The 26,663-nt window shown below is 47.4% G+C and overlaps 1 protein-coding gene across 1 annotated transcript; it reads right to left on the reverse strand.

Moving 5' to 3' along the window:
* Window positions 1-951: 951 nt before the first annotated feature.
* On the reverse strand, window positions 952-26,033 carry Pxdc1 (PX domain containing 1). Its single transcript, XM_070024654.1, has 5 exons — window positions 25,456-26,033; window positions 12,561-12,652; window positions 11,537-11,654; window positions 4,684-4,795; window positions 952-2,056 (listed from the first exon to the last, which is right to left on the reverse strand). The coding sequence occupies exons 1-5, from the start codon at window positions 25,709-25,711 to the stop codon at window positions 1,939-1,941; spliced, it is 696 nt and encodes a 231-aa protein (XP_069880755.1). The 5' UTR covers window positions 25,712-26,033; the 3' UTR covers window positions 952-1,938.
* Between the last annotated feature and the right edge of the window lie 630 nt (window positions 26,034-26,663).

Consider the following 26,663-nt stretch of genomic DNA (forward strand, 5'->3'; position numbering starts at 1 on the left):
GGATCTCTGGGGAGCAAGGATGATGAGAATAACCTTGGCACCAGGCACTGAAGGTTAAATCAGAACTCACTCAACATGTTAATTGACCCTAAATGTAACTATTGGGCAAGGTGCTTTATCACCGAACAGAACTGCACTAAATTCTTTCAGGGGGAAAGGGAAACTGGTCAACCTCAATCAGCCACTTACTACATTATTGAAAGCCCATCGAAAGAACCAGAAATTACACCAAAAAGGAGCTTCTTGTGGCTGTCAAAAGGGCCAATGGAGAAGGGAAAAACTTTTATGTTAAAACAAAAAACCTTATGTGTGTTCATGTGTGTGTACACATACATACAAACGTACATATGTACTTACTCATGGCCTGTACATCATCCTAAGCTTCTGTACGCAAGGCCAGTGTTCTACCATTTGAGCCACAGCTTCACTTCCAGCTTTTTGGTGGTTAGTTGGAGATTAGAATATCACAGACTTTCTCCCTGTGCTTGCTTTGAATCTTGATCCTCTAATCTCAGCCTCCTGGGAAGCTAGGATTATAGGACTTTTTTTTTTTTTTCTTGGCCAGTCATGGGGCTTGAACTCAGGGCCTGGGTACTGTCCCTTAGATTTTGTGCTCAAACTAGTGCTTTACCACTTTCTACCATGTTGAGTCACAGCTCCATTTCTGGTTTGGGGGTTGTTAACTGGAGATAAGAGTCTCATGGACTTTCCTGCCCAGGTTGGCTTTGAATCATAATCCTCAGATCTCAGCCTCCTGAGTAGCTAGGATTATAGGCATGAGCCAACTGTTCCCTGCTATGTGTTCATTTTTTCAATTTGGACATATCTCTCCTGAGGGCAAGAAGGACAGAGCTCAGGGCCAGACTCTAGGGCCAGCATCTTATTTCCCTCCCTGGGTAGGGAACAAATTGAACCACCCCTTTCTATACAAACATCTTCAACAGATCAAAGTAGGATGATTAATTTTATTTAATTAAAATAGATTAAAAACAGACTGTGTAAAAGCATTAGAATTCTCAATAATTTACTATTATTTACATTAGCAAATACCAGTCATTAGTAGACAAGGAAATGAGGACAGACCTTCCCCTGCGGTATAGCTGGGGCTATATATTCCTCCCCCTTTCCTTCCATTACTCTTTATCAGGGCAACTGTGTCGTTGAACTTTAGACCCTTGACTGTAGTGACAGCCATATACCCAGCACAAAAAGGCTGGCAAGGGCTAGCAGGCAGGGTAGAATTCCTTTCCTCTTGAGAAGACACTCACCCTCTTGGGTCAAGTTCATGGTCCACTTGATTGCCAGTAATCTCCTCTCTCTAGAGCCAGAACTTCTACTTGTGCATGATCTTCTGTGAAGAACAGTCCTTTACACTATTCTAAAATCTAGTTTCCAGGGAGAAGATGACCAAAAAAAACCCGACAACAGAAACCACTTGTTCTGGTTCCCAGGGATGCCCTGCACCCCTGAACATCCAGGTCTGTGTTGTTCAGAACCTGATGACTCGTCAAAACTTCCTCCTAAATGCTTTGTGCCATTGACATACGAGGGAATGGTGGGGAGTCAGGGTGGCCAGGCCCCTTGACAAAGAACAATGTGCTCCCTAAGGAGGCAGTGACAGCAAGAAAAGGCAGTGACAGCCCTTGGAGCATGTGCTTTGTGGCACACCAAGTGGGACAGGGGGTCCCAGGGGAGAGGCAGGATGGTGGTACAAGTGCAGAGATGACCCCTTGGCTGTATGGACTTCCACTGTTGAACCTGCCATCAGCCTGTAGCCACTAGGAGCTTCTGCAGGGCCAATTGCAGGACACGGGGCCTCACTGGGGGTGGTGACAAAACCCCTGGGTGGGCCAAGACCTTTCACCATTGGGGCCACCCAGTGGACAGCATTAGGACATGCAGTCATAGGCTGAGGCCGGGAAGGCCCCATGGAGAGGATCAGTCCAAAATGTCCGTCTCAAAGGGGACCAGATGGTAATAGGACAGGTTGGTGACATAAGCCTCAGGGTCATCACCATCTTCCATCTCTGAGGTGAACTCGCTGCCATTTTCAAACCTGAAAGAGAAGACAGAAATGACGGCCAGCTCACTAGACCCAGGCTGAGGAGAAAGAAAGGGCAGAGGTGGTCTTGGTTGGGTGCTGAGAAATCAAGGCTCTGTGGGAGGCTGATGGAGGCCCTGGACAGTCTTGCTGCAGATGGGCGCGAGCAAGAAGAACCGTAACTGCAAATGAACTGGGCGAAATGTACAGACCGGCAGAGTGACTGGTTGCTTATATATGGTTGCTTAACTATAGTGAGCGAGGCATCCCTTCATTTATGGGGTGATCACTTTGCTTTTTTTGCTTAGTGCCAAGCACTGTGTTAGCTTGGAGACCAGCAGGGGACAAGGCAGGAGGGGCTGGGCTCAGGGTTCAAGGAGGGACCGGAAGCTCAGGGAGACCCAGGAGGGAGGGTCCTTCAGGTCAAGAAGCCTGTGTTGGGTGGGTGGAGATCCAGTCTGTAAAAGGCAAGGACTACTGGAATGTGAGAAGCTCACATGGGGAGGGGGGAAGGGAGCTGAGGGAAGCACAGGTAACCCAAAAGTAAATGGTAATTCCCACCAGCCCAATGTAGATTCGGCCTCCTGAACTGGACAATGATACTAGACATTTTTAAAATGTGTAACTGAGAAAGAAGTACATGAAGGAACTGCTAAGGTTGGAACGTGATTCCCCATGATGTTCCTGGTAAATCCTCAGTGCAGCAATGCTGAGAGGTGGAGCTCTTAGAGATGGTTTGGCCAGGAAGGCTTGGCCTGAGAATAGATCAAAGCCACTGGGACTGGGCTTGTTATTAAAGGAGTGCCCTCCCTCCCTCTCTCCCTCTTCTCTCTCTTTCTGCCTCCCTCTCTTATTCCCCTCTTTCTCCTTCTCCATTTGTCTTTCTCTCCTTTCTTAACTCAGCCTTCCCATCTCCCTCTGTTTCCTTTTCTCTCTCTTTGGCCAGATTGTAGATGCCCCCCTCTTCCTCCTCCTCCTCCACGTCTACCTCTTCCTTTTGTCTATCCCTCTCCCTCTTTTCTGGCCCCTTTTCCCTGGCACCATGCTAGGATGTAGCATGCAAGTCCTGACAGAAAGCCAGCACCATGTTATGAATTTGCTGACTTCCAGCACTGTGAGAAAGCCATTCATTCCTTCTTTAGATGGCTCGGGCTGTGGCAGCACACAGCTTGACTGAGAATGACATTCTTCCCAGGAAGGCAGAAGATGCCACTCCTTCTGTGGCTGTCACCTTCCTAACCTAGAATCAGTGTCAATAAGGCAGGAGGAAGAGTTGGTCAGGCAAGGAAACCTCCAAGTCCACCAAATAAGCTATATCCAGGGTTTAGTTCCCAGCACTTCAAGACACCACTGACCAGTGGAGAATTGTAGAAACTAATTCCATCTCTGAAGCCTGGAGTAATAAGGGAGTCTACAAGCTGTCCAGACAGCATGGAACTAGGCTTCTGATATGGCCACCCCAAACCCAATGCCACACTGATCGCAAGAGATCCTTGTACCACCTTCCTGGGGCAAGGCCTACTGAGAGAAAACCCACCCTCCACATCCTCCTGAGAAAGAGCCCTACATACAAACTGAGAAGGGGCACTGTTGGTGGGACCAGTTTCCCAGGTGTGGAAGGGAAACACAGCATGAAGAAATCCTGGAGACTCAGGCCACCTAATGTCCACCGAATCCTATCGATAGCTGCCCCAAGCATCTCAGCACATGACCCAGCCTCATCCTACTTTTGATCTTCATCTGAGGACCACTGAGTGAGTGGGTCTAGTCCTGAATCTTCTAGGCACAAGCCTAGCCCCAGGGCACTTTGCAGCCCACACTGCCTCCTCAGAGGCTTCTGAGCCAGACAGGTTTTGCTCCTCATCTCAGTCCATCTCCTCAGCTCAGGTCCATCTGTGACAGAGCAGACAGCCCCCTTGGAGACAGGAGAAGCCAGGGGAGGTCAGCGAACTTCCTGCACTCACACAACCAGTAAGACTGGACTTGGCCTTGACACTAAACATAAGCAAAAGGGATGGATGACTTCCCCTCATCTGTCTAGGGGACACACTGCTCCAGTAATTCACCAGGAAGCTGACAGGCAGAAGCAGGACATGAAGGTAGGTATGCCCACTAGCATCCAGGTGCCAGGCTTTCTAGACTGTGTTACAGTTAGAAATTAAACTGTCAGAGGTGGAAGGATAAAAGTGACACAGTGTTGTCATTGGCTGTGCAGCCTTCAGTAGTGACATGTTATCTCCCCTACAGAACAGGGTTGATGATCAGACTCTATCCCAAGCCACTGATTACCCATGAAGCCAATGTAGCACACTTCCCTGTCCCAGGGGACTGACCCCTTTAAGTGTAGAGGGATGTACTCTTCCAGCCCTGGGCCTGAAGATGGTGTCACATACCTCAGGGAAGCACAGACTGGTCCCTGGAGCTTCGACCCTCACAGTAAGCCTAAGTATCTCCACAGATCAGTGAATCATTGGCCTCTAGTAAAGGCTACTTTTAAAAATAAAAACCCAGATATTGGCACTGAGCTGTCAGTTACCTCTGGCCTTCCATCCATACTTCTTTTTATGCGGCAGCAAGCCTCAGCCTGGATCACCAGCCTGGTGTCCCCTTCTATAAAACCATTTCGAGATCAGTGTACTTACAAATGCTCTGTGGAATCGTCGCCCAGGTGCTGGTCTTGCCCATTAGGTATGCTGTGGTCAATAACTATCGTTTCTGTGTTTGCCAAACAAAATCCATTGGACCTCATGATTTCTGAAAACCAAAGCAAGAAGGGTCAGAATTTGAGGTTGAGAAGTTTAGGGTTTACACCAGATTTTCCTACTCCCCTTCCCCTCCACGCCTATTGTCCATCTTGTTTTCCTTCATTGCACATCAGAGAAGGGTTCAGCTAGGGGCAGAAGAGCCTCTCCCTGAGGAGAGAAGTGCTGAGCACCCCAATAGCTGTCCCCACTGGTTTAAAGCAGGATCTAGACAGAGAGGGGACTGAGTGAGTCTGTGTTTGTAGATCTATGGCACAGCAGCAAGCATCACCATGCAGATCTCCTTTCTGAGGTTTAGCCTGTGGTGAAGACAGGATGGCAACATCCACAAACCCAGGTTGTCCTGGGTGTCAAACGAGACCAAGGTGCAGTTCACAGCAAATGAGAAATTTCACTTAATTTTACATAGACAATGACTTTTCTCCCACAATAAGCACAGATATAGTAGAACCCTGATGTGTATAAGAGACAGTGACTGAGGAGAACTCGCAAATGCTCAGGATACATGAAGGGGCTGCAGGAGTTTGACTCGTGTTCCCATAATATGACCCAACTTCCACTAAAGATGCACTGCTTGCCCCCCCCAAACCCACAAAACTCATGTTATCATCCCGATTAAGCACATAACTTTTCCAAAAAGTAATCTAAGTAGTTTTTTTTTTTAAATGCAAGTACTGTCACCTGAACTGAGGGCCTGAGCATGGTCCTTTACCTTTTTCACTCAAGATTGACGCTCTAGGGCTGGGAAGGTGGCTCAGTGGTAGAGCACTTGCCTTGCATGCATGAGGCCCTGGGTTCGATTCCTCAGCACCACATAAGCAGAAAAAAAAGCCAGAAGTGGCGCTGTGGCTCAAGTGGTAGAGTGCTAGCCTTGAGCTGAAGAGCTGAGGGACAGTGCCCAGGCCCAGAGTTCAGGCCTTACGACCAGACCCCTCCTCCAAAAAAAAAAAATTGACGCTCTACCTACCACTTGCGAGCCACAGCTCCACTTCTATCTTTTTGCTGATTAACTAGAGATAAGAGTCTCACCAACTTTCCTGCCTGAGCTGGGCTGACAACAATCCTCAGATCTCAGCCTCATGAGTAGCTAGGACTGCAGGCATGAGCCACGGACACCAGGCTGGAAAGTACTACAGTAAGTTTTAACAAGACAGATGCAGATCCCCGTGCTCTCATTGTAAATGGTATGGCTGCATGGAGCCATGCTCCACTTTTTAAATATCAATCCTGCCCCAAATCTGCCTGTTTGAGGAAGCTCATAAAATCTCTAAGCAGCCCCCACACAGCTACTTGACAGCCCTCGCCCTTTTCTCCCACCCCCTTGTCAAAGGAATTTGACAGGGGAAGCCTAGAAGTTCAAACACATGTCACTGCTGAGAATCATTTCAGAACCAAAAAATTATGAAGCTTTCTTGCATGCCTGATCTTTCTTCCATGTGAACTTTGGAGTTCTAGAACATGGAATCTTTACTCAGCTCTCCAAAACAGACTGGAAAAAATCCTCTCTCAACTATCTGGAACAAAAAGCCTTATGCACATCAGTGTTGCTTCACTGCTTGCAAGAACAGCCAGGCTGTGAAAGCCACTAAGGGGTGCTGGTACTTTGGTGCCTCAAAGCCTTAATGCATGCCTGACAGAACTTGCTAGAATAGTGTTTCATGAAAGATGGTTCCCAAGAAGCTCTATATCCTCTTTCATTCTCTATCACCTCTAAGTTTGTAACAATCCTTTGAGTAGCGTGTGTGTGTGTGTGTGTGTGTGTGTGTGTGTGTGTGTGTGCGTGCGTGCGTGCGTGCGTGTGTGTGTGTGTGTGTGTGTGTGTGTGTACCAGTACTGGGAATTGAACTCAGGGCCTGAGCTCTGTCTCTGAGCTTTTTTGCTCAAGGCTGGTATTCTACCATGTGAATCACAGCTCCACTTCCAGACTTTTTCTGGTTAATTGGAGTTAAGAGTCTTCTGGGCTATTTTCCCTAGGCTTAGTTCTCAGGTCACAGTCTCCTGCATGGCTAGGATACAGGTGTGAGCTACTGGCACCTTTGGAATATCTATTCCAAACTCTGGCTTGGAGAAGGATGTGCAAAGCCCCATGTTTAAGCTTTCGTGCAGGAAAAAGAAATGTCCAAGGAAGAGTTGAACAAATGATAGGTCATATAAAATTTACAAAGAGGAAATAGCATTTAGCTCTAGCAGGTGTAAGTGCAGGCCTTACTCTACTAACAATCCAGAGTAGTGCCCTTTCTCCTCAGTATAGACAAAGGTCAGCTAGTGCTTGAACACAAGTTACCAGTTAGGTCCATTTTTACAGGAGGTGGCATGGGCTGGGGACTCTGCATGTTCGAGCAGAGGGTCTCACTGAGATTCGAGGTCTCTGACTTGAATGGGGGTCCTTGTGGCAGTCCACTCTATGCAAGCATCAGCAATGCAGAACTCTGTAGTAACAAAGGCTAGGTGGGTAAAAGGGGCCACATAGTACATGAAGGTGACAGCTTTGAGCTTGGGGAGAGCTGGTTCAGACCCCGTTTGGTTACTACCTATGCCTGGGGAGCAGATTACTTCTTGCTTGGTTCCTTCTTCTGTAAATGTGAATGATAGTATCCACCCTCCAGGGCCTAGCTACAGGTTAAATGAGATGATATCTATAAAGACAACACTAAGGGCTCAAACAAATAGTAATTATGGCCATCTCTGTAGGGAATGTCTTCCAATAGATTATATGTCAGGAAAAAACAAAAACAAAAACCCTGATGGGCTAGGAGCCAGTGGCTGATGCCTGTAATCCTAGCTACTCACACTAGCCTAGATGAAAAGCCCATGAGACTCATCTCCATTAACCAACAAGAAGCTGGAAGTGGAGGTTTGCTCAAGAGTGCTAGTCTTGTATGGAATGCAAGTGAGTGAGGTCCTGAGTTAAGCCTCAGTACCCACTCCCCCAAAATGCAAACTGAAGAAGCCTGTCTGTAATCCTTGCTACTCAGGAGGCTGAAACCTGAGTGGAAAAGTCCATAAAACGTCATCTCAACAAAATGCTATACTAGAGGCACAGCTCAGTTGGTAATTACACCAACCGTGAGGAAAGATGAACAAAAGCTCAAAACTCTGAGTTCAATCTCTGGTATTGGTGCATGCACACACAGGAAAGCTATGATTGAAGAAAAATGGCAGAAGCTAAAATATATCTTCATACATACTTAAAAAGTGAATTTCCTGAATGTCAATTTAGTATCCACAATAAAACCACCAGCCACTTCAATAACATAGCTGCTTGACCCCCAAAACAGTTCAGTTTTCAAGGTCTTTTCTTCTTCTTTGCAGAGCTAGTGGAATCCAGGTCTTACCTAAAGCTATGTAAATTGCTCTACCACTGTATCATATCCTAATCCCTCGAGCTACTTTGTTATATCCATGTTTGTCTCTTGAAGTAGAGCACTGTTTTAGCATTTTTTTGTGCCAGTCTTGGGGCTTGAACTTGGGGCCTTGGCACTGTCCCTGATCTTTGCTTCAAGACTAGTGCTCTACTACTTGAGCCACAGCACCATTTTTGGCCTTTTCTGAGTTTATTGGAGATAAGAGTCTCACAGACTTTCCTGCCTGGGCAGGCTTCAAACCGCCATCTTCAGATCTCAACTTCCTGAGTAGCTAGGATTACAGGTGTGAGCTACCAGAGCTTGGCTATTTTTTAAAACTTTTTATTCTGAGCTGACTTTAGAGTTCTCACATACCCCTCAGCAGCTTTTCCTAGTACTGACACTTCAGAGCAACTGTAGCCCACTAGCTAAGTCCAAGACATTAACTTGGGCACCATACTAAAAAGTAAAGCCCTTACCACTGCAGTGTTACGGGTTTCCACAAATGCTCCCTTTTTCTGTTCCAGATCCAAGCCAGCCCTGTCCCCAGCCCCCCACCCCCGGGCTGCCCTGAGTTGCCAAGCCTTGACCTGCTGTGGCCCTCGTGGTCCCTCACTTTCCCTGTCTTCCTGCCATGGAGATGGTGCCCTTGTTTGGCACAGAGGACTGCCTTACGCAGCACCTGGTCAAGCTGGGCTCCCAAGTGATCAGTTGCACAACTTTCCTAGAGATCCCACAGAATGAGGATGTGTCTTCTGAGTAACACCAGAGCTTGTGTGTGCCCATGCATGTGCATAGTCCATAGGTCCTATTACAGGTGATGCCAGTCTAAGTAGCTGAGTGAGGCTGCCAGATGTTCCCAAAGTAAGATTACTCTTTTTACCCTTGTAGTTAATGGATAATTGGGAGCTGGTGGCCTTGAGATTGTGTAAACCTGTTTTCTCCTTGGGTTTTCAAAGCCCATCTGAGTACCTGTCTCACCCAGTGGATCTTTTCTAAATAACCACTACTATGCATGTGGTCCCAGTGGTGATTTTTCTGTTTTGTAGCTGCAGCTACGCCCCCTATGCCACCACACCATGAATTCTTCTATTCCTTTCTTCCTGCAGGCTGTGAGTCTCAGCCATATAAGTATTCCTAGCCTGCAATTGCTCCTTTGCAAGTCCTCTGAAAGAACAGAACCTAAAGCAACTCTTTTTGATTAATTGGCTAAGTGGACCATCCCTGTGTAGTAGAAATTAATGCTGAGATGGTACACATGCCAGATTAATGAAAACTGATACTATTTTTTTTTTTTATTTCCAGGCCTCAACCCTTGACTGACTAGATCTTGTGGCTGCAATCCATCAGCTCAATTAGACAGAGGAAGGCCAAGCTCCATGCTCCCGTTACGCTTCATAGCTACGGCCACAATGCAGAACACTGTGCTTTCTTAGATTTGAGAAGCATATCCCTCAGCATGAGGCAAAGCATGCTTAAGATTGAGTGGTTCTCTTTGCTGCAGTCCCAGATGGGCAGGTCACACAGTTCTCAGCATGGCTAGTACCTAGTGCCATCTAGTGGAGAACTGGCCACTAAGCAGTCTCAATATTCCACAAAGGCAAGGTTGTATTCAGAGCCTGATGCTTCCTCAACCATGATCCTACACAGAGGCTTAGAGCCCTAGCCAAGGCACCATCTCCCCCAAATGCCACATTAGCCATAGAAGGTATTAGTGGGGGAGGAGGGTGGGCATGGGCCTCAGCAATGAACAGTAGAAGATGATCTTATAAAGCTATAGCATAAGCCAGACTCTAGCAGCGTCCAGCAGAGAAAGTGCAGGATCTGGAATGTAAGAAACTGGACCATGAGTTAGACCTTGATACACCCTGGTGACAAAGGGGAGCACTGGGCTTTACCCCAGGGGAAGATAGGAGAGAGGTAAGCTCTCAGGAGCTGGCTGAAGCCTGGTATCCACACTCAGTGTGTTCTAGAGAAAGGGAAAGGCCATGTGAACCAGTTTTTGGAAGGCCAACCCTCTCCAGCCCCCAAGCTGAGGCAAAAACACAACTATGGGGCCATGAGGCCAAATGAGATCATTGTCTCAGGAATGGGGGTGCTTTCTGGAATGAATGCTTAGAAAGCATGGGGAGGCTGTCTCTCTTTTCCCCCAGTCACATCTTGCCCAGGGCAGCGGGGACATCGCTGGCCAGCTACACACTCCTGTAGTCTGGCTCCCATGCGGAAGCCCTTGCTCACACAGCAAGGAGGGCTGAGAAGCCAAGATGGGACAGCTCAAGAGGAAGCAAAACAGTGGCCAGGCTACTTCACTCTAGGAGGAACAGTAACGCTCTGTTGGCCCCAAGCCTTGGCACAGAAACTGCTGGCTGCAGCCTGCTTGTTAGAAAGAATTTTGTGTTGATCTGAAGTTGCCTGCTGGCCATACCAGTCCCTGCCCACCCCCCTTCCCACAGGGCCTACTATAACCCAAGGGGTGCCATCCTCTTCCTCCCAAACCCTACTCCCCATTTCTTCCCTCTCCTCTCCTCAACCCTACACATGAAGGATAAGAGCATGGCCTTGTAGACCCGGACCCTGCAACCAAATCATGCATGGAGGCTGGGAGGAGGTTTCTGTACAGTGGGGCCCAAAACCTGCCCTGAGTTCTTGCAAAAAGTCCCAAAGAACACACTTAAACCTCCCCACAACCCCTGCAATGTGGGGCTCTACAATTACCACTTTAAATTTCATCTTGTTACTTTCAGTCCTTCAGGACAGACATGGTCACTGATCCATCCATGTCCCAGTTGAAAACAGGAGGGGGAGATGTAGGAGGGGAACATTTGGGAGGTATTTCTGTAGAACAGCTCCATACATCTGGTTGTCCCCTCAAGTCAGGGGCTTCCAGGTCAGTCCAAAGCCACGGCCTCATTCCTCTGAGACTCAAAGGAGGCCCCTGAGACTCTTACCTCCAATTAATCACCAGAAAGTCAGAAATGGAGATGTGGCTCAACTGCTGAAGCACAAGCCTTGAGTGCAAAAGCCAAGTGAGAATGTGATGTCTTGAGTTCAAGCTCCAGTAGTGGTGTGTGCATGTATACACATACGATTGAGAGCATGCACGCGCACACACGCACACACAGAGTGACTTGCTAATGTCACTATTTCTTAAGTGAGTTCCAATTTATGCAAAAAAGAAAATCTTTGAAAGTAAGAAAGGTGTAGACTACAGGTTAACAGATAGCAAATACTCTGCTGAGTAAAACTCAAGCAACAATGTCTCACACACTGTTTTCAAAAAGCTGATCAGTCTTTCTGGATCCCTGGCTGTGCCCAACCAGAGGCCAAATCAGAAAATAGCGAACATAGTACATCCTCACCCCAACCCCATCCTACACTCTAGCTCTTACCTGATATTTTGACAGGACTTTGGAAGCTGGGTTGAATTTTATGTACATTATCATTTTTTAACACCTGATCCAGAGGAGATCTTTCGAAGAAGGTGAGCACAACTTCTGACCTAGAATACTGGGAAGAAACACTGTAATGAGAAACACAATGAAAAGCTCCCGCCAGTTGGCCATACTATTCCTACACCGGGCAAGCTGGTCTGACACTAATACCCAGGCCTTTCTAGCTGTTCTGAGGCTCCATGGCTGCCCAAGTAAGTACTAAGGAAACAATCAAACCAGCCTCTCCTTTATTTACTATCCAAGTAGCTAAAATGCAAAGCCAGGGGGACAGGATGCCTCCATGAAAATAATGGTCATGTTTGTGGTTCACACACATATCCATTCTTTGTATATTTTGTGCCAGTACTGAAACTTGAACTCAGGGCCTGAGTGATGTCCCTTATATTTTTCTGCTCAAGGCTGATACCCTACCATTTTCTGGCTTTTTGGTGGTTAATTAAAGAGTCTCATAATCTTTCCTGCCTAGGATGTCTTTGAGTGCCTGATCCTTATATCTTAGCCTCCTGAGTAGCTAGGATTACAGGCATGAGCCTCATACCTGGCCATCTCCCTTTTTGATAGTAAACTGAGATCCCTGTTTGCCTGACGAGGAGTAAGAAATGTAAAAGATCTAATGGCTTCTCATGTCCACATCATGACAGAGGGGAGAAAAAGGACAGTCAGAGAGACAGAGAGAGAGAGAGAGAGAGAGAGAGAGAGAGAGAGAGAGAGAGAGAGAGACAGACAGACAGACAGACAGAGACAGAGACAGAGACAGACAGACAAGAGAGATGGGGAGAGAGAGGGAGAGAGAGAGAGAGAGGAAGAAAGAGGGGGGGAGGGAGAGAAGCATAGATCCTACAAGTCACTTGAGGAGCCAGCAAGCAGGCCAGTTATGGGGAGGGTGGATACCTTTTTGATTTGGAAGATGGCAGGTGGATCCCCTCCTGCTCCTCCTCCAACCTGGACCCATTGTTCTTACCTTGCAGGGCATGCTGATGATTGTCTTAAGCAGCTTCTCCACCTCATTGAGCCTCGTCTCTATGTCATGAGCATCCTTTATGGCTACCAGCCCTACAAGACAGACAGAAATGTCCCGGTCAGAATGTAATCACTGACTCAGGGACGTGGGGAGTGCCGACTGTAGTTCCAGGACTCCCAATCCCTGGCTAGGATGTGAGGCTAAGAAATGGGACCGAGGCTGGTCATCAGATCACTTGGCAGCTGCAGGTTCTCTGGCTCTGGGCACCTGTAGGATTCACGTCTGGCCCCGGTAGAAGTTCTGATGGTAAAGATAAGACCCCTTGGGAGCTGCAGATAGAGTTCAGTGGTAGAGTGCTTGCATGGCCAAATATTTGTGAGGCCTGTGAATTCCAGCTCCAATGCCCGAAAAAGAAAAATCAGACTTCCTTGACTCTTACGTTTGACAACCCTTGATTACTACAGGGGGTACCATGTTTCCATTTAATGGAATATCTCTAAAGCAGAATGTAAGTTATTGATTTATAAAAGCCAATTAGATACAGCAATAGAAAAGATCATTCAGGTTAAAATATAGTATATGCATGTATTGGATTACCATGGTGAAACCCCTTAGTATAATTAATATACAATAAAATGACAAAATGACAGGAGAGTAAAAAAGGCTCTGTCGGGGGATCAGGTATCAGTGGGAGGAGGAGGAAGAATGGAAAGGGTGAATAAAGGTGAATATCTTTAAGTACTTTATATGCATATATGGAAATAGAACAACAAAACCAGATCAATTGTTTTGAGAAGTAAGGAGGGAGTTAAAGGAGAATGATAGCTAGGCACCAGTGGCTAATGCCTTTATTCCTAGCTACTCAGGAGACTGAGATCTAAGGATCTCAGATCTGGTTCAAAGTCAGCCTGGCAGACAAATCCATGACACTCATCTCCAATTAACCAGCAAAAAGCCAGAAGTGGAAGTATGGCTTAAGTGGTAGGATGCCAGCCTTGAGCAAAAAATGAAGCAAGAGTGTGAGGCCCTTCATATCTAAAATATACTTAGAACTCAAAAAATTAAAACCCCTCAAACTCTCAAAGAAACAACTACCCAATTAATAAATTGAGTAAAGACTTAAAGAGAGACTTCTCAGAAGAACTAAGAATGACCAATAGACACATGAAAAAATGTTCAACATCTCTAGCCATAAAATAAATGCAAATCAAAACAACATTGAGAGTCCACCTCACCCCAGTTAGAATGGCCATTATCAAGAAAACTAACAATAATAGATGCTGGTGGGGAAGTGGCCATAAGGGATTGCTACTACAATATTGGTAGGAATGTAAACTTGTTCAGCCACTCTGAAAAGCAGTATGGAGGTTCCTCAAAAGACTAAACATAGAGCTTCCCTATGACCCAGCCATTCCATTCCTAGGCATTTATCAAATAGACCACAAACAAGGTCATACTAAAGCTACCAGCACAACCAGGTTCGCTGCAGCATTGTTTACCACAGTCTAGATATGGAATCAAACCAGATGCCTCTCTATGGATGAATAGATCAGGAAAATGTTACTTATATAACATACATAACTCTACAAGACACTGGATGGTAGGAGACAAAAACAAATAGTTTGGCATGATAAATAATACATGACTCTAGACATTCACAAAGTGAGACCAAAGGAGAGGATCACAAAGGCTCAATAGCTATTTGCATATACTCATTTAAATGATATTTATCAATGAGCTCCAAGAAATGGAAACAATAGGTTTTTCTTGTTGATTTGCTTCTTCCCCACCTTTGTAACTGTTTTTTTATTTCTGTACCTTCTGTCTTATATGTTATTTTATCTGTTTGGCAGAGTTTTGGTAAAAGGGAACACAAAAATGGTGAGACAAGGGGTGAACAAAAGCAGCAGTGATACTAGACACTATGTTGAAAATGAACTATGCAATTAGGGGAGAAGAGAGTCAGGAGGAAAAAACTGGGAGAAAAGGAAAAGGTGACACTCACTATTCATTATCTGACTATTATTTTTTGGGTCAGGTCGTGGGGCCTGAACTCTGGGCCTGGACGCTGTCCCTCAGCTCTTCAGCTCAAGGCTAGTGCTCTACCACTTGAGCCACAGCACCACTTCCGGCTTTTTTCTTGTTGCTTATGTGGTGCTGAGGAATCGAATCCAGGGCCTCATCTTCCCAGCCCTCATTATCTGATTTATGTAGCTGTAATTCCTCTGTACATTACCTTTACAAAAACAATTTTTTAAAGAGTGTAAGGCCCAGAATTCAAGCTCTAATACTAGCACACGTATGTACCTGCGTGCTTGCACACACACCCACACACGCATGTGCACACATGCCCACAATGCACCATGCACACTCACACACATGCACAGATTGTGGAGGGGTAAGATCGACAAGGTATATACATTGTAAGCATGTATGGAAAGATCACAGTGAATGTCCCCAGTACAGTAATAATGTATTCTAATCATCATTTTTAATTAAACAATTTTTAGAAAGAAAGAAATGGTCCAAGTCCAAAAGGCAGAGTAGGAGATGTGTTACTGATTAAAGTACACAGCAGGATGAGGACGTCAACCCTGAGGTCACCTTCCATAGTGAGATGTGGAAAGATCAGGAGCTTCATTATCTGAGGAGGGTATACACTAAGCCAGCCAGTGGGTGCCTGAAACCAGGGCCAGGGCTGATCCCACTCCAGGTATTTTTCCACTTAGGCTCAGTGTGTGTCATATGCTGTGGCTACAACTTCTGCAAGTTGGGGGAAACAGAAACTTAGTGTGGAGTTCTTTACAACTTGCAGATGGGAGAGTCCTTACTGCAGATCCTCAAGACCTTGGCAAATACTTTTATTTCCTTGTTGATACCTTTTACTTTTTCCCTTAAACAAAGCACTTATGGCTTCTTTTGGACATATCTGAATCACGAGCATCCCTATGCTTTGGGAACATTACTAAATAAAACAAGGATACTCGGGCACAAGTACCATGATAGCATGTCAGTGGATCTTACTGACAACTACTAAGTGACTAACAAGCAGGTAGGCTATACAGAATGAAAACACCTGATAGAGGATTCACTGCATAAGAGACAACGACTAAGATAGATCAAAACTCCACCATGCTACTTCAAATGGCATGCCACTTAAAACATGTGAATTGTTTATATGTCTAGAATTTTCCTTTGAACAGTTTCAGACCATTATTGGCCTTGGGTGACTGAAAGAACAAGAAGCAAAAGCAAAGGTAAGGGAAGACCACTGTAATAAGCCTATTCTAAAAGTCCTGTTCCAGACCTCATATCAAGTTTCCTCAACCCAATGAACGATTTATATCCTGGAGAGGGGCATTCTGGGTCCAATCCACCAACATCTACCTAGGGCCAGAGCTTAGCCTGGAGCCCTCATGCTCCACCCACATGGTAACTGCAGAAAAGAGTGACACAGGGAAGCGCTCTGCATTGCCAGACCACAAAGCCAATGTAAAATGAGCCCATATTAAGACTAATTATGTAAATGCAGTGTTTGGAAAGGAAAAAGTCAGGTCTTTGCCTGGGAGAAAACCCAAGTGGGCAGCATTCATGACTTTTCAAGAAATGGGCATCTGTACTTACTCAGTCCCTGGAAGCCCTCAATGGTTATTAAGTTAAGCAGTATTTTATTGTTATAATATGATAGCTCAAGGCTATATGTGGGAGACTTGGGATGCTTTTCTATCTCTCCACAAGCAGTACAAATGTATGGCTTCTCAGCAGAGTTTCTATCCACCAGATTTCTAGAGATGGAAATTAAGTAATCCAAGTGTGACTTTGTGTGACTCCAAGTGTCACCACCGTTGTGAGCTACAGTCAAACCGCACAAGCCTAGAACCCAGAGCTACAATCAATCACTGAAAGTCCTCCAGACATCTTGTTTTGGTTTTGGTTTTCAAACAATGAAAAGAGATAAAACTGATTTCTTAAACCACCTGACTGAAATTAAGAGGCCAGGCACATAGGCAGATTTCTTTTTCTTTTTTTCTTTTTTTTTTTTTTTTTGTCGGTCATGGGGCTTGAACTCTGGGCCTGGGCATTGTCCCTACGCTCTTCAGTTCAAGACAAGCACTCTACTGCTTGAGCCACAGTGCCACTTCCAGTTTTCTAGTGGTTTATTGGAGTCCAACATACTTTCCTGCCCAGGCTGGCTTTGAATTGTGATCCTCAGATCTCATCCTCCTGAGTAGCTAGAATTACAGGCGTGAGCCATTGGTACCTGGCGGAAGATGTCTTTAAAAAAATCTGACTACAGAGCATGAGGACTCTTCATGATATAGTTAAGGCCAGACACTGAACTGGGTCCTCTACTTCTTAAAACAGGTGGTCAGCAGACCCTTCAACAAGCCTACCTGGTACACAGATGTCCCTGCTTATCCATGGAGATGTCTGATCCTGCCCAATCCACCCTCAGTCCCCAAAGAGGCAACCATTTGACTGGCCCACTGGAAAGCCTGCAGCTCTGTCCACACCCACATACACCCAGCCCTCACCTGCACTGTCAACAGAGGAAGAGACTGTACCACCCTCTACACCACCCTACATATTGGTATAATAAAAGAAAAACAGGAGAAACCAGAGAGCAAGAGTCTATGGATGGCCCTGCCCCGTGCCCTGAATTTTTGGCCCTTACCGTCCTGTTATTGTTTATCTGAAATGTAAATTGAAATAGGTATCCTGAATTTTACTTGTAAAATCTTGTACAGAATTTTAAATATTTATGCAATTTATACATTATAGTACAGTATCATATTGTATCATATCATATATATAGTCATGGGCTATATAAGGACATCTTGGTCAATAATGTTGCTATGACAGAAGGTTCCAAAAGAGTCTATCTGCAACATCATAGCTCAATTTGTGTAAATATATTGGATAATGTTCCCACAACAAAAACCCCTGCCCTTTAGCAAAGGTTGTATGTTCTCCCCAGAGAAACAGACTTTGGAGAAAGTCTGCAGTGGAAAAGACAACCAACTCCAACTCCAACTTCACTGGAAAGCTGTCCTGGGGATTGAAGGCAGGGTCTAGTGCTCTTAGTTGGCTTTTTTGCTTGGGGCTGGTGCTTTATCAGTTGAGCCACAGTTTCATTTCCAGTTTGTTTGTTTGTTTTTGTGAAAATACTGTACAGAGAGCAGGGTTACAATTAGGTGGGCAAGATAATGAGTACATTTCTTATCAAGCATTGTTGTCTCCTCCTTTGTTTCCCCTTCCCATCCCTTCCCATTACTCCGCGACCCCCTATCCAATCTCCCCCCCCCCACCAAAGTTGTAAAGTTCGTTTTTTGACATTATGACTTGTACATTTCCTTAATGCTCTCTTGAATTTCTCTGCCTAGATTGTGTTTGAACCATGATCCTCCTATCTCAGCCTCCTGAGTAGCGAGGATTACAGGCCTGAGACACAGGCATCCAGCTTTGGAAAGTTGTTCTTAAAGAGAAGACAATTCTATAACTCATCCCAAGAGAGCTTCTTTATTTAAACACATGCAAAATTATTCTATCTTCCAACTTTTACGACAACTAGGATGCTAGTTTTTAAATCCATCAAATTACTGATGTATTAGTTTCACTTTCATGCTCTGAAAGTACAAATTCCCAGGAAGATTATCCTCTTGTATATTCCAAGTGTGTGGCAGATTTACAATTTCTCCATTGTACATAAAGTATTGTTTACTAAACTCAAAGTATTGCAGGATATTTTAATTCTTACATGTTTGCTGGGCTTCCTGGTTATACCTTTGTTTTTCCTGGTTGGGTTTATAACCTCCAAGGCCAACACTGCTATATTCTGCTTTAGACCCATGTTTTAGGGTGGCCAGATTTCACACAAAAATACAGGACACCTCAATCTAAATTACAGACAAACAATGAATAACACAACAATAAGGACCACAGTACTAAAAACTTGCTGTTTGTTTGATGTTAGAAGTAAACTGCACAACCTGTATTTCATCTTTTGCCACTCATTTTCCAGGATAAAGTAGAGATAGGCATGAATGGTCTATCACGACTTAGACATGGCACATGATCCTGGGTGGGATAGCGGAGTCCCATGGTCCAGGCTTCAGCCTACCTTCCCAGCCTTGCCATTTCTCTACAACCTCTAGCAATGACAAGAAAATGGCCCCACTGGTCAACACAACCCCAGGACAGCCCAGACCTGCCTCTGTGAGGCTTTAGCCCAAGGAGAGAGCCAACCAGGGCAATATGCACTTTTCCTCAGGACTCACTCAGCTCTTAGTGGCTTGCACAGTCAGTGTTCCCTAATTTCACCTGCTTAGTGTAAGCAACAAATTTAAACCTTATTTTTGAAAATGTGCTTAGCTGTGGTGTTTTATAGCCCAAATACTGCTAATGACAAGAAAATTCTATGAGATGGTCTAACATCATTTTATGAAGGGATATAAATAAATATTGAAGTTGGACATGAAAAGGAAATCAACTTCCTCTTGATTATCAATCTGCTGTTCTGAGAAAAGCCAGCAGGGGACAGGAGAACCCTGTTGAAGCTGCAGAATTCGGTTCACTGACAATTGCCATATGAAGGGATGTCCACCATCTACTTCTAAGGAAGTTGGCACAGAAGACTCCAGAAATTTTTCTAACTTTTGATAAAACATAATCACTAGAAAACTCCAAACCTTTAAAAATTCATTGCAGCAAATTTGTGACATGAATTTTACCTAGGTTTGCTCAAATAATTGAGAATTTGAAACACACATGTGTACATATACATATGCCATTTTATATAAATTTTGGTAGGCAAATTGCACATAGAATTAGGAGATAAATATCTGCCTGGAACAGGCCTTAAAAATTGAGAACACAGGGTAGGGGGGAGTATAGTTGTGGAGGTGAGAGGGAAAGGATGGTAGGGGAAAAACAAAGGAGGAGGAAAACAATGCTTGGTAAGAAATGTACTCATTACTTGCTCATGTAACTTTAACCCCTCTGTACAGTATTTTCACAATAAAAACTTATTTAAAAATTGAGAATATAAAATGTGTTTTGGACAATTTCAGGATTAGCTGTTTTGTGCAATTACAAACAACTGGTTTATTTCTGGCCTCGAAAATGAGCAACAATCTAACCACAAAAGCAAGTAGGAACAAACACAGAAATCTTAGAAACCAGGACCTCTCCTTGTGACAATCATCACCCCAGGATTCCCCTGGAGGACCTCTCCTTCTGACAATCATCACCCCAGGATTCCCCTGCGGAGGGACTCTGGGTCACACTCCTGATCCTTGGATTCTGGAAATAAAGAGAGTGTGCCCAAAGCACAAGCTCTCAGAGGGCCCAGGCTTTACTCACACACAATAGGAAGCCCTGGGGGACTTTCTGTCAAGGCAGCTTCCAAATGGGGTCAAGTAACAAACTATATTGAAATTATTTCTTTTCCATTTAACAAATGTGCCCATTAACCCACCCTGCTTGAACACAAGTGCTTTACTTGGGGGTAAGTGCCAATGTGGCCACTTTGTGTGCTTAAAGGACCCAGTGAACCACTTAGAGGTAGAGCATACTTCTTACACATATGTAAGGCCCAGGGTCTCATTCTGAATACCAAAAATAAATAGGAAGGAAGGAAGGAAGGGAGGGAGGGAGGGAGGGAGAGAGGGAGGGAGGGAAGGAGGGAAGGAGGGAAGGGAAGGAGGGAAGGAAAGAAAGATGAAAGAAGAAAACAAGTACCAACAACTGATAGTGATCTGCCCTTCTGCCTTTTGTCTCAGCCAGCAGCTGCCCTAGGGCCTATACCCCTTAATTTTGTTATCTATCGAGAGGACACTGTAACTGATGCCTTCAAGGAGACTGTACCGGGTACATTTTCCATTGCATCATTAGCTCCCTACTGAGCTCCAGAGATGCCAAACTGACCATGTCCTTAGTATTGGATCAGTCTTAGTGCACTTTGACACTGGGTTGGGGAGGGGGGTGGTGACTTAGTGGTGGTATTGGGATTTGAACTCAGGACCTTGCACCTGCTAGACAGGTATCCTACTACTTGACCCATGCCCCCCAGCTTTATTTTTCAGATAGAGTCTCTTGTAGTTGAGATCACAAGTATACATCACAAACACTTGCTCTTATGTTAGCTGGTCATAATGCAGAAACCTCTTTTGCCTCTGGTACAGTGTTTGCCAAACCAGATGGTAGCAAAATATCAGCCCAAACCTGTTACTAAGAGAAAAGTTTATCCATATCTCTAGGGGACAGCCCAAGGTTATCCAAGAGAGGAAGAAAAAAGTTTTTTCTCCTTTGAAATTTGATGGGAATCACCTTGACCTAGAAGCAAGCTGCTAAAGCATCTATGTAAGTTTCTATCTGGCTCTTTCTGCAAGTCTGCAGGAACTTGGATGTCACTAGGGGGTGAGGGGTGTAGGATAATATAATACTAACATCTGTTTGCATGAAATCAGGGAATCAGAAACCAAATACATCCAAAAGAACATTTGTGGAGAGAGAATAGGGATCAGGAAATCAGAGCTGAACCAGAGCAGAAGGAAGATGAGGAGCAGGCTGCCCTGAGATTTCATGTGAAGGTAGTATGGATGGTGACAGGCCTTGGGATCAGACCCCTAGTTTGCCTACAGCTGGGAACGTGGTGGGCACATTACCCCTCCTTATACCCACTTGCTTCTCCATCACAGGCATCTCCAGTTCAAGAGACAACTATTGGCACTGCTGGATGAGTAGCCAGGTGTGTGAGCACCACATGCAGGCTCACATCTTAGGCGGTTCACATCACAGGCCTTACTTGGAGAAAAACACTCTAAGTCAAGCTCCAGAGCCACCTTATTCCCACACAACTCCTCCAGAAGCTGTCCTATTTTAAGGTGTGGCAATCCCGTATCTTGGGATCATCCTGAACCTCTCCCCCACACCTGCCCTCTAGTCCATCAGTGTTTTCCAGTCCTCTCCCTTCCACACCAACCAATGTCTGTCCCAGCACCTCTCACCTATTACTCTATCCCCCCCCTTTTCTGTTTTGATCTTTCTCAGTACTGGAGAGAAGTTCAACTTGGATGTGATCAATCCTTGCTCAGAGCTTTTTGTGACAAAAGCTGCCTTGGAATAGGAGCCCAGGGTGCACTGTGATTTGCCTCGTTCTCTACCTGCCTGGCCTATCCTCTCCACTTCAGCCACAGTGGCCTCTTCACTACACAAACCTATTGCAACACATCAGCCTCAAGGCCTTTGCACTGGCTAGATGCTGTTCCACAGATATCAACTTCTTGCTCCCTTCTTTCCTTCAAGTATCCACTCAAGTCATTTGTCAGTGAGATCATCTCTGACTGTCCTGTTTAAAAGCTAAACTCTTCCCCTATACCTAGTATCATAGTCCTTTTTCTTGGCTTACTTACTTTTCTTCTGAATGTTTATCACTAGTATATTTTTATCATGGTTTATCTTTTTATTGTTGTATCTCTTCTAACCAGAATAAATATAGTTTTTTTCAGTCTGTTCACTTCATTGTCCCCAGCATCTCCCAACATGCCTTGGGCACATGACAGGCATGGAGCAGATATGTGACAGGCCGAGTGAAAGCAAAACCAAGATACTGACTGTACAGTTGCCAAGAATCAAAGATCACCTGACAACTTAGAAATAAGATCTGTGGCAGCAGGGTGACCAGGCCAGCTCAAACGTCACAGATCTCAAACAGGTGATACTGGGGGGAAAAAAGATTGGGTCAATAGACAAATTCTGCATCCTGTTTGAGCCTTAAAGCTCAAAGCTTTCCTAGCTGGAAGAGGTGTAAATAAGAGATCTCAGCCATTGTCTGGGCAGGAAACCCTGAGCTTCATTAGGTATTGAGTACAAGGGACTGCATTAAGAGTACAGAAAAGCAAGAGGGGAAATACCTTAGCAAGCTAGGGATAATTTTCCCAGGAAACAATCAGCTCCATACCCTAGAGTTAAGGACAAGAAAGAAAGAGGTGAGCCTATGAGATAGATCCAGGCAGAAAGCTACCAGGCCTGATGCCAGGTTAAGGTCTGAGGAGAGACCAAGTTTCCAAGAAAAGAAGATACAGGACAGATGCAATACAAGTCCTGTGGCCAGTTTTGCCCCCAGCTTTGCCCTGCCAAGCAGAATGGGTAGGAAGGTAAGCTGGAAAGCACAATGCCTGTAGACTTCAATTTAAATACTCTTGCTATATGTCACCAGGACATATATGAAGCCCATGGACAGTCACCAAGCATAACACTACAGTGTTATGAGACAGAAAAGACTAGTTCTATGCCAATAATAAGCATCTCTCCCATGGCAGTACTTGAAGGACCAAGACAAAAGGTTTCAGCATGGCTTTTGTGGCATGCTGATTCAGAAATGTAAAGTTGGGCCTAGGCTAGCAGGCATGATGCACAACCAGGACCTAACAAGAGTACCAATCTGACATTAGCAGAAACTTTGGACCTAGTCAGACACTGATTTCTTCATGACACTTTTTAATGAAACCAGAGAGCACAAATTTAAGTCAGCTCAGAAATTTCAGTAAGTACACATGGGAAATCTGAATTGAGAGAAACTGGTGCTGTCAAGACAACACAACATCTGGTTGCTTTTTGCGTTTATATTTTGCAAATTCAGATGATCTTTTTATGCAAATAATATATCTGCATGGAAATAAAGTAGCATCTGCTTTTGTATTACTATGAGATATTTTCTGTAGCCAATAATTTTTCTGAATTAGAAGAATCAGAGTTTCCAGGCAATGACAGCTCATATCTATAATCCTAGCTACTTAGAAGGTTGAGATCTGAGTATCTCAGTCTGAAGCCAGCCCAGGTAGACAATCTGAGACTCTTACCTCCAATTAACTAGCAAAAAGCTAATAGTAGAGTTATGACTCAAATGGTAGAGCACCAGCTTTAAGTGAAAAAGTCAATTGAGAGTTCAAGCCCCAGTACCAGCCCCAAAATAAAGTGTGTTGGGGGGGGGGGGGAGGTCAGTGAAAGAATGACTTCACCGGCATTATGCAACAAAGCTTAGCTGGTTCTATGAACAGTGGGCCCACCTGTAAGCAGAAACCCAAGATCCAGCATGGAGACAGAGCTTGGGGTCTCCCTCAATCCCTCTTGATCCCCTCCATGGGAAGCTAGACCAGACTTTCAAGAGGCCTCCACCAGACAGGACTCACCAGCACCCAACACAATGGTTCTAACAGGTGCATAACAGGCTGTCAGAAAGTCTTATAAGCCGCGGGTCCTCACCCTATCCACCCTGGACAGCCCATCATCATGTCTACTCCATCTCATTTGTGTTCTCCTCTAGGGACTTGAAGGCAACTCTCATTATACCCCTTCTTTTTCTCTATACTAGTCACCCACTAAATATTTTCTTCCTATACATTTTTACTCTTTGGAGACTCGTGTCCATGGAACACCCCCCCCCATCCCAGAACTGACCCCAGCCCAATGGGCATGAGTGCAGAAGAGAGAGGCTGGTGTACATGGCAAGGCAAAGTCCTCCCCTCCCCTCTGAGACCACACCTGGACCAGAGCCCTGCCTGGAAGCAGCTGATGCTGACAGGATGAACAAATGGCTTTGCCCTCTCCCACAAAAACACAAGTAACAGGAACTCGTATCCGAAGGGAAGAGCCAGATTCCAAAGTGTGTGCTTGAGGTCACAGCTGATCTGGGACACCTGGCCGGAGTGCCGCTCAGAAGTCCAGTCAGATCATAACTCCCTTCACGAAGAAAAGACCGCTGAATACACTGTCCCTCCCTAACTAATGCCTTCCTGATTTGGGTATTCAATTGTTCCACCGAGAAAAAAGTAGCAAACAGCAAATCCGGAGAGCACTGGCGCTGGAAGCGATCCTTGATGAGTACTTGGAAAACAGCTACCACCGGAGACCCTGGGAGGCAGACCCTCAAGGCCCTCACACCCGCCGGCTCGGGAACCTTCCCAAAAGATGCCTGGGCCACAGGATGTGTCATGAGAACCGAGCTAATTATCCATCCACGTAATTCATCCGAGGGGCGAGGCCTACCGCCAGGGGGAAAGCTGACCAAGAACAGAGAAGCAGGCAGCCATCCACCCTAGTACTGATCCTCAGTCACCTGGGGTAGGAGAGAGGAGGGAGCTCTCCCAGCCCCCGCTGTCCTCCCCCCCCGCCCCCCCCACCCCGTCTCAACTCCAATCCCGCTTACTTCTTCCCCACTTCCTGCCCCCTCCCGGGCAGTGTGGAAATGGGGAAGGCGCCACAGTTTCTGAAAACATGTCTCCGCCAACCAGGAGCAGTCACCAGGGCAGGGAGGAGGTGGCCGCAGCTAATCAAACCCAAATGCGGCCCATCTCAGGGGTGGGGAGCCCGGGTTGTCCGCCGCAGCCGCGGGCGGGGCGGCCCCCTCGGGGGAGGGGCGGAAGCGCCGCTGCGTGGCACCCAGCCTGGTCAGCCGTCGCGGGGCCCCTCCCGGGCGGAGGGCTCAGGGACAGTCGCCATAACCCACGCAACCCCAATTCCGACCCTCGGGAACTCTTGCCAAACGTTCCCCAAGCCCCCTCCGGCCGCAAACTGGTCCTCCGAGGGGGGGCGGCGGAGGGTGGGGTGCAGCCGGCGCTCCAGACCCGGGCCTGGGCTGAGTCCGGGACGGCCCCCATGTGTCCCTTGGCGACGATGAGGGCGCGCGTCCTCCTTCGCCACCCGTGAGTGGATCGGAGCCTCCCGTCCGGTTAACACCACCGCCCCGCTCTTTGGGGGACGCCTGGTCTAAGTGTCCCGGGACCCATGCGGAGCCGGAGCGACAAGACTCGGTCTCAGTGAATTCTTTTCCGTCTAATCCAAGGCACTTAGAAGCCACGGGGCACCGCCCCCCCCCGCGCCCCGCACCCCGCACCTTGTCGCAGCGGCGCGCGCGCCAGCTCCGGCCGGTCCTCGGGGAAGGCGTCGCGGAGCCGCTTGCACAGGCGGTTCAAGTCCGAGAAGCTGCGGTGCAGGTAGAGCACGCTGCGGTCCGACCACTCGGTGCGGATCTCGAAGAACTCCTCCTCGTCGCCGCGCCGGCTGACGATGAGCCGGCGGATGCCGTTCACCCAGCAGCCGCGCACGAACATATTCACCAGCGACGTGCCCTCAAACACCGCCGAGGCCATGCCGCGGGCCGGGCATGCCCCCGCCGCCCGGGCGCCCGCGGCCCCGGGTCTCCGCCCGGCCGCCCGCCGGCAGGAGGCGCGCCCGCGCCGGGGGAGGGGGGCGGACGGCCGCGCGGGTCCGTCCGGGGTCGGCGTCGGCTCAGGATCCGCGCGCGGTGCGGGGCTGGGATCGTACGCGTGCGTGCGTCTCGGGCAGGGATGGACCGGGGTCTATCCCGGACGAGGTCTGTCCAGTCCTGTCCCGGCCTCGGCGCGCGCAGCCGGGAGTCTGCGCGCGGCCGGCGCTCCGGGCGGCACTGCGATTAGTGGTAGGGCCCAGCCGGCCGGCGGCTTTATAAGGTACTTCCCATCGCGGGCGGCGACGTCGAGGCCGGGCCGCGTCCGCCTCCTTCCCGCCTCCCGCCCCGCACCCCCGCGCCGCGGTCCCGCTCGCTCGCCCCCGCCCTCGTCCAGGGCCTCCGGGCCGCGCTCAGCCGCTCCCCTTGCGGCCCCCAGGCGGCGGGGGGTGACGGGACGCGAAGCCGAGAAGGGAAGGCCCTGCGCCCCCGGCTCGCGCCCGGGGGACACTTTTTTCTCTTTCCGTTTCCCATCCTCCAGACTTGTCCGGGTGAAGCGCTCGCCCCACCAGGCCCTGCCCGCGAGGGGCGCCCGGGGCGGGGTCCGCAAGGTTGGCCCTATCTGCTCCACAAGGTCCCCCCCCCCCCCCCGCACCATTGTGGGGCTGGGCTGCGGCCGGGGGAGGCAGGCGGGCCCGCCCCGTGTTCTCTCCGGATCCGGAGCCCCCGCCCCGCGTCCTCCTTCGCATTCCGGTCGTGCCTCGGTCCTGCCAAGGCCCGGAACGCAGCGGGGCCGGACAACAGGGACCGGACGGTGCCAAGCCGGCGTGGAGGGCGCCAGCAGCTCGGCCATCCCGCGGGGGAGCGGGCCCCTAATCCTGGTGGGAAAGGGGGCT

Source organism: Dipodomys merriami, unplaced genomic scaffold (genome assembly GCF_024711535.1).
Source record: "Dipodomys merriami isolate MVZ:Mamm:240054 unplaced genomic scaffold, mDipMer1.0.p SCAF_16, whole genome shotgun sequence".
NCBI classification, from domain to species: Eukaryota; Metazoa; Chordata; class Mammalia; order Rodentia; family Heteromyidae; genus Dipodomys; species Dipodomys merriami.